Raw genomic sequence first — 12370 nt, forward strand, 5'->3', positions numbered from 1 at the left:
AGAAGGAACAGTGCGGAACGAAGAAGTAGGAGAACAGAAAGGAGATATGGGTTGGAAGAGGAACCCTGCCTATAGGTTCTCAGCGCAAGGCCGGGGCCCGGTCCCTGAGGTTGTATGGACACTTATGGTTCTGCAGCAGACACCGGTGGAGTAGTTGGCTGTAAATGCACTACTCCCAACTAAGACTCGGGGTACAACAGCAACTGATTAGAGAGCCAGGACTCCAGAGAGAGGAGTCCCCGAGAAAGGCTACAGCTGTCTGCCATACGAGTAGAATTGTTAGGAACATCTGACAGGAGGAACTTCAGAGTACCATGGTACTGGAGATCTTCACACCTTAAGGCGCAATAGAGGAGTCGTTCAGGAAAGGTACATGTTGGCGGAGTGTTGGAGAGGAGCTTTCCATCTGGCCTGGAGGTTGGCTGAGTCTCTGACCCGGAGGACACGGCCCGGAGGCAGGCACCCTTGTGTACCGCATACTGTGAGTAAAGCTTTGGAACTGCAAGCCTCAGTGTCCTCCATTCATTCTTGCGCCAACCCACTCAGCACCGCTACATCTGGGTACCATTCTTTACACTGCCTGCGCCTTTCCACAACCCTTACAACTACACTGCCCTGGGACATCAGCCCTGCCTGTGGAGGGCTATACCATCACTGCTGCACCACACCATCTGTCCCAGAGGATCTGTCTGCAGCGTCGGCTTAACAGCTCCCTTGCCGAGCACCACAGGTGGCGTCACGAACTATTAATTACATATACATTCCGCCATTGACTTGGGCGCCCAGGGCCAAGGTCTGGGTCACTGCTGCTGTGACACGTTCCCCTGACACCGGCCCGGTACCAAGTTCCCCGCAGCCCTGGGAGGGTGACCCACGTACTTTTAGAGAAGCACGGGGAGGTATGCCAAGGGCAGGTGAGGACCTGCGCGTGCTATAGAGAGCACGTAGGGCACAGTGCAGACAGCGTGAAGTGCAAGGAAGCACAGAGAGCACGGCTGGGGCACTGGCTAGCTGATCGGTCTGCAGCACTAACAGGCGGGCAAGACTCCAGTGAACCCGGCTGAGGCATAGCAGGTGACACACTGACCGACGAGCACGGCTGAGGCACAAGCAGGCGGGCACGGCTAGGGTGGGCAGGGCTGAGGCGCAAGCAGGAGTCTAGGAAGGCCAGGCGCATGCAAAGGGCACACGAAGCAACAAAGCAAAACAAGGCAGAGCTAGGCAGGTACGGAACACGGAGCGGAGACTTAGGCAGAAACACAGAGTCAGATCAGAGCGAGAACAGAGCTAGCAGTGGAGCGTAGGCCGAAGCCCAGAGCTGGACCAAGGTAGAGCCTTGGGACTAGTCAGAGAACGTGCTAGAGAGCACCATAGATCAGAGAGCAGGAATGGTGCGTCAGCCAGGTGGCACAACAGGGCACCGTAGGTCAGTGCAAGGGAGAACAGGCAAGAACAGAGGAGAGAACACAAGACTGAGCAAAGCGAAGGCAAGACATGGCAGAAACGGGCAAGGCAGAGAACACCAGAAGGACAACAAGTCCAAGCAGGACAAGGACGAACATAGCACAACGGACAAACATAAGACAAGGCACGGGACAAGAGATGGAGTACAAGCACAGAGCGTGTGCAGAGACGCACGACAGAGCAAAGTGCAGGGGCACAGAATACAGGAGCAACCCAGCAGGCCAAGCAGCCATGCAGAGAAGCAACACGCTACTCAGGCCCTGACCATAGGGAGGGGTGGTCTGATGTAGCACCAGTACTTCCGGGTCAGGACCAGGGAGGAACAACCACGGGAAGGGCAGTCTCCAATGAAGGAAACCACCTATGCCAAAACATGGTATCCATCCACATACAGCTGTTTCGGTGTATTGCCCCTCATCAGTGTGGAGTAGGAAACTGGCTGGTAGAAGCAATGCCTAGTAAAAAGACTATGAAGAGGAGGATGAATGAACTCATGGAGATCAACATCCGACACTGCGGAGACACCACCACGTGTTTCTCAACGCAGTGATTACAGAGCACTGCCCCCATCCCTTATGGGAAATATGCAAAACATGCAAAACAGAAGCTGCGGAGACACCATCACGTGTTTCTCAACGCAAACAATGACCAGCCAGGTCTTTGTCCGGGAAGGAACAACCACGGGAAGGGCAGTCTCCAATGAAGGAAACCACCTATGCCAAAACATGGTATCCATCCACATACAGCTGTTTCGGGGTATTGCCCCTCATCAGTGTGGAGTAGGAAACCGGCTGGTAGGAGCAATGCCTAGTAAAAAGACTATGAAGAGGAGGATGAATGAACTCATGGAGATCAACATCCGACACTGCGGAGACACCACCACGTGTTTCTCAACGCAGTGATTCCAGAGCACTGCCCCCATCCCTTATGGGAAATATGCAAAACAGAAGCTGCGGAGACACCATCACGTGTTTCTCAACGCAAGCAATGACCAGCCAGGTCTTTGTCCGGGAAGGAACAACCACGGGAAGGGCAGTCTCCAATGAAGGAAACCACCTATGCCAAAACATGGTATCCATCCACCTACAGCTGTTTCGGGGTATTGCCCCTCATCAGTGTGGAGTAGGAAACTGGCTGGTAGGAGCAATGCCTAGTAAAAAGACTATGAAGAGGAGGATGAATGAACTCATGGAGATCAACATCCGACACTGCGGAGACACCACCACGTGTTTCTCAACGCAGTGATTCCAGAGCACTGCCCCCATCCCTTATGGGAAATATGCAAAACATGCAAAACAGAAGCTGCGGAGACACCATCACGTGTTTCTCAACGCAAGCAATGATCAGCCAGGTCTTTGTCCGGGAAGGAACAACCACGGGAAGGGCAGTCTCCAATGAAGGAAACCACCTATGCCAAAACATGGTATCCATCCACATACAGCTGTTTCGGGGTATTGCCCCTCATCAGTGTGGAGTAGGAAACTGGCTGGTAGGAGCAGAAAGACCTGGCTGGTCATTGCTTGCGTTGAGAAACACGTGATGGTGTCTCCGCAGCTTCTGTTTTGCATGTTTTGCATATTTCCCATAAGGGATGGGGGCAGTGCTCTGGAATCACTGCGTTGAGAAACACGTGGTGGTGTCTCCGCAGTGTCGGATGTTGATCTCCATGAGTTCATTCATCCTCCTCTTCATAGTCTTTTTACTAGGCATTGCTCCTACCAGCCAGTTTCCTACTCCACACTGATGAGGGGCAATACCCAGAAACAGCTGTATGTGGATGGATACCATGTTTTGGCATAGGTGGTTTCCTTCATTGGAGACTGCCCTTCCCGTGGTTGTTCCTTCCCGGACAAAGACCTGGCTGGTCATTGCTTGCGTTGAGAAACACGTGATGGTGTCTCCGCAGCTTCTGTTTTGCATGTTTTGCATATTTCCCATAAGGGATGGGGGCAGTGCTCTGGAATCACTGCGTTGAGAAACACGTGGTGGTGTCTCCGCAGTGTCGGATGTTGATCTCCATGAGTTCATTCATCCTCCTCTTCATAGTCTTTTTACTAGGCATTGCTCCTACCAGCCAGTTTCCTACTCCACACTGATGAGGGGCAATACCCCGAAACAGCTGTATGTGGATGGATACCATGTTTTGGCATAGGTGGTTTCCTTAATTGGAGACTGCCCTTCCCGTGGTTGTTCCTTCCCGGACAAAGACCTGGCTGGTCATTGCTTGCGTTGAGAAACACGTGATGGTGTCTCCGCAGCTTCTGTTTTGCATGTTTTGCATATTTCCCATAAGGGATGGGGGCAGTGCTCTGGAATCACTGCGTTGAGAAACACGTGGTGGTGTCTCCGCAGTGTCGGATGTTGATCTCCATGAGTTCATTCATCCTCCACTTCATAGTCTTTTTACTAGGCATTGCTCCTACCAGCCAGTTTCCTACTCCACACTGATGAGGGGCAATACCCCGAAACAGCTGTATGTGGATGGATACCATGTTTTGGCATAGTTGGTTTCCTTCATTGGAGACTGCCCTTCCCGTGGTTGTTCCTTCCCGGACAAAGACCTGGCTGGTCATTGCTTGCGTTGAGAAACACGTGATGGTGTCTCCGCAGCTTCTGTTTTGCATGTTTTGCATATTTCCCATAAGGGATGGGGGTAGTGCTCTGGAATCACTGCGTTGAGAAACACGTGGTGGTGTCTCCGCAGTGTCGGATGTTGATCTCCATGAGTTCATTCATCCTCCTCTTCATAGTCTTTTTACTAGGCATTGCTCCTACCAGCCAGTTTCCTACTCCACACTGATGAGGGGCAATACCCCGAAACAGCTGTATGTGGATGGATACCATGTTTTGGCATAGGTGGTTTCTTTCATTGGAGACTGCCCTTCCCGTGGTTGTTCCTTCCCGGACAAAGACCTGGCTGGTCATTGCTTGCGTTGAGAAACACGTGATGGTGTCTCCGCAGCTTCTGTTTTGCATGTTTTGCATATTTCCCATAAGGGATGGGGGCAGGGCTCTGGAATCACTGCGTTGAGAAACACGTGGTGGTGTCTCCGCAGTGTCGGATGTTGATCTCCATGAGTTCATTCATCCTCTTCATAGTCTTTTTACTAGGCATTGCTCCTACCAGCCAGTTTCCTACTCCACACTGATGAGGGGCAATACCCCGAAACAGCTGTATGTGGATGGATACCATGTTTTGGCATAGGTGGTTTCCTTCATTGGAGACTGCCCTTCCCGTGGTTGTTCCTTCCCGGACAAAGACCTGGCTGGTCATTGCTTGCGTTGAGAAACACGTGATGGTGTCTCCGCAGCTTCTGTTTTGCATATTTCCCATAAGGGATGGGGGCAGTGCTCTGGAATCACTGCGTTGAGAAACACGTGGTGGTGTCTCCGCAGTGTCGGATGTTGATCTCCATGAGTTCATTCATCCTCCTCTTCATAGTCTTTTTACTAGGCATTGCTCCTACCAGCCAGTTTCCTACTCCACACTGATGAGGGGCAATACCCCGAAACAGCTGTATGTGGATGGATACCATGTTTTGGCATAGGTGGTTTCCTTAATTGGAGACTGCCCTTCCCGTGGTTGTTCCTTCCCGGACAAAGACCTGGCTGGTCATTGCTTGCGTTGAGAAACACGTGATGGTGTCTCCGCAGCTTCTGTTTTGCATGTTTTGCATATTTCCCATAAGGGATGGGGGCAGTGCTCTGTAATCACTGCGTTGAGAAACACGTGGTGGTGTCTCCGCAGTGTCGGATGTTGATCTCCATGAGTTCATTCATCCTCCTCTTCATAGTCTTTTTACTAGGCATTGCTCCTACCAGCCAGTTTCCTACTCCACACTGATGAGGGGCAATACCCCGAAACAGCTGTATGTGGATGGATACCATGTTTTGGCATAGGTGGTTTCCTTCATTGGAGACTGCCCTTCCCGTGGTTGTTCCTTCCCGGACAAAGACCTGGCTGGTCATTGCTTGCGTTGAGAAACACGTGATGGTGTCTCCGCAGCTTATGTTTTGCTTATTTCCCATAAGGGATGGGGGCAGTGCTCTGGAATCACTGCGTTGAGAAACACGTGGTGGTGTCTCCGCAGTGTCGGATGTTGATCTCCATGAGTTCATTCATCCTCCTCTTCATAGGACCAGGGAGGGACTTTGGGTTCAGATCCTCCAGGATCATAGAGAGCATCGCTGGAACAGCCTGGGTAGAACCATAGAGGAGGTCACATGATCAGGGGTTTCCAGGAATACAGCGGATTGCAGAATCAGCAGGGCTGGAACATAGGAAGGGTCACATGATCAGGGGTTTCCAGGAGTACAGCGGATTGCAGAGTCAGACAGACGGATGGTTACCCAGCAACAGCGTGCAGCCATGAGGTAAGGTGCGCGTGCACACTGCTCCAGGCATCTTGCGGCATAAGACATGGCGGACATGACACTGTGCTTTGTGCCTGTGCTACTTTATGCTTGTCTGGTTTTGATCTGGTTCTGTCCCCGTTATGAATTCTGCCTGTCCCTCCTGTACTGCGCTTCTACCTCCGTGTATGACTCCTTGCCTACGTTCTGACTATTCTCTGCTTGCCCCTCCTGTACTGCGCTGCTATCTCCGTGTATGACTCCTTGCCTACGTTCTGACTATTCTCTGCTCGCCCCTCCTGTACAGCACCGCCCTCTCCCTGTATGACCCCCGTTTGTCCGACCTGAGTTCCCCTCTCCTCTACTCCAGGGTTCCTGTAGCATCCTGCACTCATCTCCAGCAGCAGGATGCTAAGCCCCGCCCCCTGTGGTCAAATGATCATAGGTACTTTTGCTTCCTGCTACCTTCAGCACCATGTTGCTCAGGTCCCGACTGCCTGAGCTTCCCCGCAGCATCTGACCCCGGGCCCTCCCGCAGTGTGGGTGAATCACCCTGCTCAGCTGTGGCAGTTCGCCGGTGCTGACAGGATCCTGATAACTCCCCCCCCCCCCCCATGTCTGTAAGGTTCTTGGGCACAGTCGTGGGGAACAGAATAGAGTCTTCTCCAAACTGTTACTATAAAAGTGAAAGCTACAATTGTCCCATAAGCCCATAGCATTATCTTCCTCCACCATCTGTACAGCGGCACAATGTAGTAAAGGGGTAACGTCCTCCCGGAATCACCAAACCCAGACTCCTCCATCAGATGCAGACAGAAATGCGATCCATCACTGCACAGAACACGTCTTCTCCAGAGTCCAGTGGTGGCGGCTTTACACCACTCCATCCGACGCATGTCATTGCGCTTGGTGATGTACGGCTGCATGCAGCTGTTCGGCCATGGAGCTCCCGGTGGGGTAGCAATGTTTGTGCTGATAGCAGAGGAGGTCTGGACTTTGCAGTTATGGGGTCAGCAGAACGATGGTAACTTTGTTGCATGTAAAACTGTGAAGATCTTGACTTCCAATTCTCACAGCCGGTCATTCTCTGTGCGTCAGAGTATGTGCATCAGAGTGTGTGCTCCTTTTTGTTAGTTTTTATAACCTCAGAAATACAGAATCCACAAATACTGTTCTGTATAAATACTTTATTCTCATTACATACATGTAACATACAAAACACGTAGACAGTAATTGTACAGGAGATCGGCACCTCTCCACATTGGGGGGTGCGGGGCCCGGCCGCCTCAGTGAGACATCTGCTTGTTGTGCTGGATTCCGGGGATTTTGTGCTTGGTATTTTCTGCTGAGGACGATACAAAGACGTCAGATATCAGTTACCTCTTATTCGGCAGAGCCGCGCTGGAGACACAACAGTCGCCTGCTGAGCCGCATTTCATTTTAATGTCGTCTTAATTCCTAATTACTAAACTAAGAATTTAATCTTCAACCCAAGAAACATTGAATATTAGTAAACAAAACAGGAAGGAGGCGAACGAAACCTCCTTGTCTGAAAATCTACGGCTTTCTAGTGGGTTCTATTTCTTACCGTTTTCAAGATCTCGGCTTCTTGTCAGTGAATGGAAACATTCTCCAAAGGCTGAAAAACTGTACAGTCCTAACATTCCTCATTCATTGTTTCCCAAACCCCAGTCCTCATGGCCGCAATAGATCATATTTTCAGGATTTTCATAGTATTGCACAATTTCTGACGCCTTGATGATAATTCCATCACCTGTGCGATATTAAGGAAATCCTGAAAACCTGATCTGTTGGGGCCGTGAGGACTGGAACTTGGGATACAACTCTGCCCAAGACAATCCTGTGAGGAAAATACAGTGGACTCTAGACTGATACAATGTTTCAGTGCAGAAAATAATGTAACAAACTATCAGGAAGCAAGGTGCTGTTTCTGTCTTTAGCTCACAGGGCATTATCTAGACAAACCAGGGCAAAGTGTGGCAAAAGGGCTGAAAACATCCTCAGGTTGCAGATAGCAGTGAATTCCTCGGTGGAGGAGGCGGACGCCGGCTCCTTCTTCCACCAATCAGTGTGTGCGACTGAGACAGCAGAGGTGATAATGTCACTACGTCGCGTCTGCTGGGCAGAGAGTCAGTGCACTGGGGACCAGAGCAGAGCCCTGTGGGAACAGGAGCGAGGCGAGTAGTGAGGGCTAATACTGAGTATAGGGAGGCTATATGGAGGCTCATGCTGTGTATGTAGGCGGCTATGTGCTTTCTCATACTGTATATAGGGGCTATACGAGGGCTCATCTAATATATAAAGCTCAAGTGTGTGTATGTATACAGTTGGGTCCATATATATTTGGACAGAGACAACATTTTTCTAATTTTGATTCTAGACATTACCACAATGAATTTTAAACAAAACAATTCAGATGCAGTTGAAGTTCAGACTTTCAGTTTTTATTTGAGGGTATCCACATTAAAATTGGATAAATGGTTTAGGAGTTTCAGCTCCTTAACATGTGCCACCCTGTTTTTAAAGGGACCAAAAGTAATTGGACAATTGACTCCAAGGCTATTTCATGGACAGGTGTGGGCAATCCCTTCGTTATGTCATTCTCAATTAAGCAGATAAAAGGCCTGGAGTTGATCTGAGGTGTGGTGCTTGCATTTGGAAGGTTTTGCTGTGAAGAAAACATGCAGTCAAAGGAGCTCTCCATGCAGGAGAAACAAGCCATCCTTAAGCTGCAAAAACAGAAAAAAAACATCCAAGAAATTGCTACAACATTAGGAGTGGCAAAATCTACAGTTTGGTAGATCCTGAGAAAGAAAGAAAGCACTGGTGAACTCATCAATGCAAAAAGACCTGGGCGCCCACGGAAGACAACAGTGGTGGATGATCGCAGAATAAACTCCATGGTGAAGAGAAAAGTCTTCACAACAGCCAACCAAGTGACCAACACTCTCCAGGAGGTAGGCGTATCAATATCCAAATCTACCATAAAGAGAAGACTGCATGAAAGTATATACAGAGGGTTCACTGCACGGTGCAAGCCACTCATAAGCATCAAGAATAAAAAAGGCTAGACTGAACTTTGCTAAAAAACATCTAAAAAAGCCAGCACAGTTCTGGAAGAACATTCTTTGGACAGATGAAACCAAGATCAACCTCTACCAGAATTATGGAAAGAGAAAAGTATGGCGAAGGCGTGGTACAGCTCATGATCCAAAGCATACCACATCATCTGTAAAACACGGCGGAGGCAGTGTGATGGCTTGGGCATGCATGGCTGCCAGTGGCACTGGGTCACTAGTGTTTATTGATGATGTGACACAGGACAGAAGCAGCCGAATGAATTCTGAGGTATTCAGAGCCATACTGTGTGCTCAGATCCAGCCAAATGCAGCCAAACTGATTGGTCTCGTTTCATAAAACAGATGGACAATGACCCAAAACATAAAGCTAAAGCAACCCAGGAGTTTATTAAAGCAAAGAAGTGGAATATTCTTGAATGACCAAGTCAGTCACCTGATCTCAACCCAATTGAGCATGCATTTCACTTGTTAACCACTTCACGACCTATGAAAAGTTGTGCCAAAATGACCCACTTTAAAGCCCCCCTGCGGGTCTGGTGACCGGGGTCACTGAAAGGTCACCCGACCCGCAGATACAGGGGGCTTTGTTCTTCACCACAGGGGGCGTGGCTTCGCCCCCACATGGCTACGATCACTCTGATTGGCTGTTAAAAGTGAAACAGCCAATCAGAGCGATAGTAATATTTCATCAATGATGAAATATTACAATCCAGCCATGGCCGATGCTGAAATAGCATCGGACATGGCTGGAGACACTAAGTTAACCCCCCCGCCGACTGACGGCGCCGATCGGCCACCGCTGTCAGAATCTGCCCCCCTCCCCCTTCCCTCCGCTCCCCCCCACCTTCCGATTCCCCCACGATACTCACTAACCCCCACGGCTGTCCTGGTGTCCCACCGTACGGCGGTCCCGGTCTATGGGCGCCACCATCTTGGAAAATGGCGGGCGCATGCGCAGTGCGCCCGCCGGCATTTCCCGACGGCAGATTCATTTTTTTTTTATTTTGAACACTGGGATAAACTGTCACAGTGATCAAAATAAAAAAAAAAGTTAAATCACCGCCCCCCCTTATCACCTCCCATAGGGACAAATAATAAAATATTTTTATTTTTCAATTAGGGTTAGAAATAGGGTTAGGGTTAGAAATAGGGTTAGGGATTAGGTTTAGAGTTGGTATTAGGGCTAGGGGTGTGTTGGGGTTATGATTAGGGTTGGGATTAGGGTTGTGTTGAGGTTAGGGTTGGAGATAGAATTGAGGAGTTTCCACTGTTTAGGCACATCAGGGGGTCTCCAAACACGACATGGCGCCACCATTTATTCCAGCCAATTTTGCGTTCAAAAAGTCGAACAGTGCTGCCTCCATTCCGAGCCCCGACGTGTGCCCAAACAGTGGTTTACCCCCACATATGGGGTATCAGTATACTCGGGAAAAATTGCACAAGAACTTTGGCGATCTAATTTCTCCTGTTACCCTTGGGAAAATTAAAAATTGGGGGCTAAAAAAATAATTTTTGTGGAGAAAAAAATTATTTTTTATTTTCACGGCTCTGCATTATACACTTCTGTGAAAAACTTGGGGGTTCAACGTGCTCACCACACATCTAGATTAGTTCCTTGAGTGGTCTAGTTTCCAAAATGGGGTACTTGTGGGGGGTTTCCACTGTTTAGGTACATCAGGGGCTCTGCAAACGTAACATGACGCCCGCAGACCATTCCATCAAGTCGACATTTCAAAACGTCACTACTTCCCTTCCGAGCCCCTACGTGTGCCCAAACAGTGGTCCCCCCACTTATGGGGTACCAGCGTACTCAGGACAAACTGGACAACAACTTTTGGGGTCCAATTTATCTTATTACCCTTGTGAAAATAAATCGTGGGCCAAAAATCAGTTTTTGAGGGAAAAAATATTTTTTATTTTCACGGTTCTCCGTTATACACTTCTGTGAAGCACTTGGGGGTTCATCGTGCTCACCACACATCTAGATAAGGGGGTCTAGTTTCCAAAATGGGGTCACTTGTGGGGGAGCTCCAATGTTTAGGCACACAGGGGCTCTCCAAACACGACATGGTGTCCGCCAACGATTGGAGCTAATTTTCCATTCAAAAAGTCAAATGGCGCTCCTTCCCTTCCGGGCCCTGCCGTGCGCCCAAACAGTGGTTTATGACCACATATGAGGTATCGGTGTACTCATGAGAAATTGACCAACAAATTTTTGGATCCATTTTATCCTGTTGCCCATGTGAAAATGAAAAAACTGAGGCTAAAAGAACATTTTTTTGAAAAAAAGTACTTTTGTTTTTTACGATCAATTTGTGAAGCACCTGGGGGTTCAAATTGCTCATTATGCAGCTAGATAAGTTCCATGGAGGGTCTAGTTTCCAAAATGGGGTCATTTGTGTGGGAACTCCAATGTTTAGGCACACAGGGACTCTCCAAACGCGACATGGCAACCACTAAATATTCCAGCATATTTTCCATTCAAAAAGTCAAATGGCGCTCCTTCCCTTCTGAGCCCTGCCGCGCGCACAAACAGTGGTTTATGACCACATATGAGGTATCGGTGCACTCAGGAGAAATTGCCCAACACATTTTAGGATCCATTTTATCCTGCTGCCCATGTGAAAATGAAAAAACTGAGGTTAAAAGAAAATTTTTGTGAAAAAAAAGTACTTTTTTTTTTTACGGATCAATTTGTGAAGCACCTGGGGGTTCAAATTGCTCATTATGCATCTAGATAAGTTTCTTGGAGGGTCTAGTTTCCAAAATGGGGTCACTTGTGGGGGAGCTCCAATGTGTAGGCGCACAGAGGCTCTCCAAACGCGACATGGCAACCACTAAATATTCCAGCATATTTTCCATTCAAAAAGTCAAATGGCGCTCCTTCCCTTCTGAACCCTGCCGTGCGCCCAAACAGTGGTTTATGACCACATATGAGGTATCGATGTACTCAGGAGAAATTGGCCAACAAATATTATGATCCATTTTAACCTGTTACCCACGTGAAAATGAAAAAATTGATGCCAAAAGAAAATTTTTGTTGGAAAAATTAAAACGTTCATTTTTTCCTTCCACGTTGCTTTAGTTCCTGTGAAGCACCTGAAGGGTTAATAATCTTCTTGAATGTAGTTTTGAGTAGCTTGAGGGGTGCAGTTTTTAGAATGGTGTCACATTTGGGTATTTTCTGCCATATAGACCCCTCAAAGTGACTTCAAATGTGAGGTGGTCCCTAAAAAAATGGTTTTGTAAATTTTGTTGTAAAAATGAGAAATCGCTTGTCAACTTTTAACCCTTATAACTCCCTAACAAATAAAAATGTTTCCAAAATTGTGCTGATGTAAAATAGACATGTGGGAAATGTTATTTAGTAACTATTTTGTGTCACATACCTCTCTGGTTTAACAGAATAAAAATTCAAAATTGCAAAATTTTCAACATTTTCGCCAAATTTC

General features: G+C 48.3%; 1 protein-coding gene across 3 annotated transcripts in view; it reads right to left on the reverse strand.

The window, feature by feature from the left end:
- Positions 1-6989: 6989 nt before the first annotated feature.
- The window catches only part of CRTAM (cytotoxic and regulatory T cell molecule), a 51605-nt gene continuing 46224 nt past the window's right edge, over positions 6990-12370 (reverse strand). Inside the window, exon 13 of one of the 3 annotated variants that reach the window (XM_073584856.1) lies at positions 6990-7159. In XM_073584856.1, the coding sequence (XP_073440957.1) occupies positions 7104-7159 (56 nt within the window). In that variant the 3' untranslated portion in view covers positions 6990-7103. Of the gene's footprint in view, positions 7163-8301; positions 8568-12370 lie in introns of those variants that run through there. The other 2 variants (XM_073584855.1, XM_073584857.1) reach the window with 2 other exon arrangements.

This window comes from Dendrobates tinctorius, unplaced genomic scaffold (assembly GCF_039654945.1).
Source record: "Dendrobates tinctorius isolate UK_male_01 unplaced genomic scaffold, ASM3965494v1 ptg000086l, whole genome shotgun sequence".
Classification (NCBI taxonomy): Eukaryota; Metazoa; Chordata; class Amphibia; order Anura; family Dendrobatidae; genus Dendrobates; species Dendrobates tinctorius.